Source organism: Pinus tabuliformis, chromosome 9 (assembly GCF_031772625.1).
Source record: "Pinus tabuliformis cultivar Carrire ecotype Pingquan chromosome 9, CPIR1, whole genome shotgun sequence".
In the NCBI taxonomy this organism is placed as follows: Eukaryota; Viridiplantae; Streptophyta; class Pinopsida; order Pinales; family Pinaceae; genus Pinus; species Pinus tabuliformis.
The window spans coordinates 1,647,328,041-1,647,333,359 of record NC_142307.1 but is presented as its reverse complement, the minus strand read 5'-3'; the positions used below and the strand labels follow the sequence as shown (position 1 = coordinate 1,647,333,359).

Sequence of the window (5,319 nt, the reverse complement as noted above, 5' to 3'; positions counted from 1 at the left end):
AGGTGCATTTGATTAATAATGGTTTTTTCAAAATTTGAGGATGAATTTTGAATTATTTCTTCTATTCCAGAAGCATTGACAACAGTGCAAGGACGAGAGAGCAGCAGAAAATGCTTGGCAGACTGTGCCCTTGAATTTGGTAGGGATGCCTTTAGAGGTATTTATCTATTGATCAAACCATGTCAGTCCTAATGCTACAGAGATTATGTGAAGACTATTTGACCTCACTGTTATGAGAACATATGAAGCAATTTGAACAACTACAGCTACAACGTCAACAATAATGTTTCAGCCTTGCTTAAGTCAATGCAGCGCAATCAAACTTTCCAAAAGCAGAAGTTCCTAAGCGTATTGAATGAAAGTCAACAGAATTTCAGACTTCCCTACATTCACAACATGCATTGGACCACCTAAGCAACTGCTCATCACAGAGATTTTGAATTCTTTTCAACAGGACTAAGATTGGTATACGTCAAAATTTTCTGGATACTCACTCAAAATAGATTGTTCTTTCTACAACTGATTTGTATAATAGTTTCTATGGTATAAATGAAAATTTTCATAATTTGTGCATGGAACGAACGGTAGCAGCTTACTATATTCTGTATATAGCAATAGGTATATACAATTAGTGTATCAGGTGTAAAGAAACTGTCTATGGCTTCAGGCCTTTATTCATTAGACCATTGTAGCATTTCACTATGATATATTATTGTTTATAGAGGAGTAGACAAGTTGTTCATACAAAAGCCTTCCTAAAGATGAGAAGTCTTATACTTCCAATTTCTGCATAAGAGCAGAAACTTGTATGATAATATTCCTATATTCAATCAGAAGGTTTGCAGTTAAAATATCCATAGTATTCATGGGATGCATAGCTATAACAATCATCAGATCATAATGTTTGCAAGAGATCAGGAGACCCATATCTGCAATTAAGTTTCTATATCAAACCATACTAAAGCAACAATATCAAATAAGGAGGAGACATTACATAAGAAAGTCTCCAAGACTTGCTAATATTGCTTGTCATGGTATGAAAAATCTGGTTTACCTCTGTATCAGATCTGTAAAGATCTTAGAATGAGATCCAGACATATTAATGTGAAAATTTATGTGTATATTAGATATAAAGATTTGAGTTTTGGGTTATCAAAGCTATAGATTGAGAACTACATGGATTGCTTGATAGGATGGCTGGTTCGATTTGTATATGAGGATTGCTAGCTTCTTTGTGGTGGTAGTGTGAGATCAATTGGGAATTGCTACTCATTTCATACTTCAAGAGGGAAATGAATTTCCCAATGATGGCAGTGATGAAGGAACCTAGCAAAAGCACAGAGAATAACATTGCTGACTGAATAAAAAAATCAATTGTGTAAATACAAATAACACACGCTACAAAGTGATGTCTTCTTTTTCTGTAAGGTTATCATTTTATCAGTATTTATAGAACATAAATAGTTAGAAAAGCTACAAATGTGAAATGTTAATTGGTCTCTGTTAGTCAATTCTAGTTTTTGCCCATATGGAATACTGTCCAGCGTGTTTATTTGCAAAATAACAATTGGTTTTCTGCAGTATGAAGGAGCTGCAGCAGAAGATGGCCGGAAGCCAAGCATCTTTGACACTTTCACTCATAGGGAAGGTATGTTTCATCACATATCTTCATTCATCCCTTCATTTGCATTCTACCCAATTCCTTACTTTACTTTGGGACTTTCAAGGCGAAGGCTAGAAGTGAGCTGTTGTTTGTTTTAACTGTATTGTCAGGGATTACTGTGGATTGAGGTAAGGGAGATGTAGCTGTTGATCAATACCATCGTTACAAGGTATTATTATCTGCAAATCTAAGAACAATAAATGTCACTAGGACAACCTATATGCAGTGGCTACTTGTAAGCCATCCTCAAGCTTTATGTGCATGTCCAACCCCATTATTGTTGTTTTCATACTAATGTATCAATAGTTAAACTCCTAGATGATTTTGGTATCAACTTGATGCAAAATTTCATGTGGGTTTTGAAGGAGGATATTGATCTAATGTTTGCGATGGGAGTAGATGCCTTTAGATTTTCAATCTCATGGCCCAGGCTTATTCCTGGTATATTTCTGTTTGAGCTCTGACCACATGTTTAATCCTGAGAATTTAGTAAACACTCAATGGACAATGGTAGGAAATAACTATTTCACATATATTGATGCAGATGGCGAAGGACCCATCAACCCAAAAGGCGTTGAGTACTATAATAACCTCATAAATGAGCTTTTGTCCCATGGTAGTATTTATTGACAAACTTGTCTGTCTACTTTGTTTTTATTCCTGTGACTATCATCCTCAAAACTGTTAATCGTTTCACAATGCACGTCTCAGGCATTCAACCACATGTGACATTGTACCACTTTGATCTGCCCCAAGCTCTGTAAGATTCCTATGGAGGTTTCTTAAATCCACAGATTGTGTAAACATCTTATGTCATCTCCTGTTCTTTTTTTTCTTCCCATGTGGGTTGACACACAAGTCAAAGGATCAATTTATTGGTGCATTAATAATCTTATGGTTAGAGAAGCAGAGTTTTCTAATCTACTTCGATCTTATGCAGGGAGGATTTTAAAGGTTATGCAGATGTGTGTTTCAAAGAGTTTGGTGATCGAGTGAAATATTGGTCCACTTTCAATGAGCCCAATGTTTTTGGCACTGCAGGATATGATGATGGTGTTTTCCCACCTCAAAGATGTTCCCAACCATTTGGAAATTGTACTGCTGGAAACTCAACTGTTGAGCCATATATTGTTGGTCACCATGTTTTTCTATCACATATAGCTGCTATGGAGCTGTACAGGAAAACCTATCGGGTCTTTTTCCTCTCTGATCTATGTTCATCTCCATTCATTCTATGAGATTCTATAAATTTCTCGATGAATGCAGGAAAAGAAAAAGGGTTGGATTGGATTAGTAATTTTAGTACATTGGATGATACCTCTCACCAATAAATCCACAGATGTGGCTACTACTTAAAGAGCAAATGATTTTGTGGTGGGATGGTGAGTGATTTCTTTAACAATGAATCTTCATGTTAACTTATGTTTCCAGAACCTTGAGTACTATAGAGCAGTCTCACCAATTATTATTTCTCCTCTTCTTTAGTTGGGGTTTTCGTAGTAATTTTAGTACATTGGATGATACCTCTTACCAAAATATCCACAGATGTGGCTGCTACTCAAAGAGAAAATTATTTTATGGTGGGTTGGTGAGTGATTTCTTTAACAATGAATTTTCAAGTTAACTTATGTTTCCGGAACCTTGAGTACCATAGAGCAGTCTCACCAATTGTTATTTCTCCTCTTTTTCAGTTGGGGTTTTCGTAGTGATTCAAATAATTAATACCTATATTGTTGAAGTGGATGCAAATAGGTGTACTTTTGTTTAGTTGAGGGCAGACAACCACTCTGAATTAATTTCTTTTTCCAAAATCCAGGCTTTTGTTTCTGTAGACTATCTAGGGAGCATGAGGAATATAGTGGGTTCTCGATTACCTTCATTTACAAAGGAACAGGCTCAAAAGTTACAAGGGTCATTGGACTTCATTGGTGTCAATCACTATGTTACCAGGTATTGTTTTGATGTTCCAAGAAAAGGTGAACTTATGTCAAGAGACTATGCTCAAGATATGTCCATTGGAACTGCAGGTACGAGAGTCATTCTCACAAATAGATTTAACTCAATAAATCTCATCTTCTAACAGCCTTTCAACTTGGCCTCCTTAAATCTATGAAGAATAACATTACTGTCTTCAAATCATAAAGGAAAATGGTTTTGATCCGTTGAAGTTTTATGTTATTTTAAATTCAAAAGTGATACATTGCAAGAACATTGGTATTAAGAACATTTTATGGTTGTTCTGTACTGCTTGATGAATGCAGTGGAATGAGATGGAATTCCCATCAGCTTTGATGTAAGAAGATTTTGAAGAATCACATGTCCTATTATAATCATATATTTTCTTCTTCTTTTTAGCAGGAGCTTTTATAAATATGAGTATGTAGATTTTTACAGTTCGATAGAAATTTTGGATTGAAACTATGCCTTAATTTAGAAACATAATTCTAAACTAAGAGACAAATAGAATCCAAAAATTCGACTAAACTTTTTATAAATTTTAAACAGTATGTTCTAAGTATGTTTATATCCTGACAAAAAAATATTTACCTCATGCTGAAATTTGTGGCAGAGGTCATTTCTGGGTATGCCAGTTGTACCACAAAGCATGGAGGCAGTGCTTGAATATATTGAGGACCGTTCCCATAATACTCCTATTATTGTGCATGAAAGTGGTGGGCACTCTTCTTATGTTATTCCTCTACCACAAGTTAGGTTTTTAGGTCCTCAATGAGAGCTCTCTGTACACTTAAGATTTATGCAGGTTCAAGAAATTATACGCAGATTGGTGCTACACTTTTTGATCATTGACCATCTAATTATCTGTTTTGGACTTACAATATCAGCTTTCATGTCTGGACAGGATTTTCAGAGCCTAATAATTCTTCTATTCCCCTTTCTGAGGCTTTGAATGACCAATTTAGGATGGATCTCCATCAAGAGGTCCTTCAGTATGTGCTTGCAGCAATAAGGTATACCATTTCTGAAACATAAAACGTTTATTCATTGTGGCAGGAATTTGTGAAATGATGAATATCTCTCAGAAATAAAACGTTTATTCATTGTGGCAGAAATGGGTCAGACATCTGTGGATACTTTATATGGTCTTTCCTAGATGACTTTGAAGTTTTGAGTGGTTACACTTGGCAATTTGGTCTTCATTATGTGGACTTAAATGACTTTGAAGTTTTGAGTAGTTACACTTGGCGTTTTGGTCTTCATTATGTGGACTTCAATGACAATTTGAAGCGTTATCCCAAACTATCTGCTCATTGGTACAAGAGTTTTCTGCAGAGGCGGGAAAGCAGGGAATCAATACTTGAATCTCAAATTCTACTCAACACCTACACTCCTATGAACGTCTCATAGAACCAAGAATTGAAACTCAATTTTATGAAAACAATGTGGTATATTTTAGGCATGATTTTCTTATACAAATTTGATATTTATGTTTATATTCACTTCCAAAAATGCTTTTATAGCATTTAATATATGATGTTTATGGTAGGATACAATGTATTAAAAAATCTCAATTGTTTTTTTTATTTTTGTTTTTTAAGTTAGGATAGATCATATAAGTGTTAATGGATGTTCTTTTTTTCATTATCTTTATCATCATCACCATATTGGAATTTTCTAAAATTTCACTAGCTATCTCC

General features: G+C 34.9%; 1 protein-coding gene across 1 annotated transcript; it reads left to right on the top strand.

Moving 5' to 3' along the window:
• Nucleotides 1-4,577: 4,577 nt before the first annotated feature.
• On the top strand, nucleotides 4,578-5,086 carry LOC149155169 (beta-glucosidase 22-like). Its single transcript, XM_089439434.1, has 2 exons — nucleotides 4,578-4,632; nucleotides 4,732-5,086. The coding sequence occupies exons 1-2, from the start codon at nucleotides 4,586-4,588 to the stop codon at nucleotides 5,027-5,029; spliced, it is 345 nt and encodes a 114-aa protein (XP_089295560.1). The 5' UTR covers nucleotides 4,578-4,585; the 3' UTR covers nucleotides 5,030-5,086.
• Nucleotides 5,087-5,319: the final 233 nt, after the last annotated feature.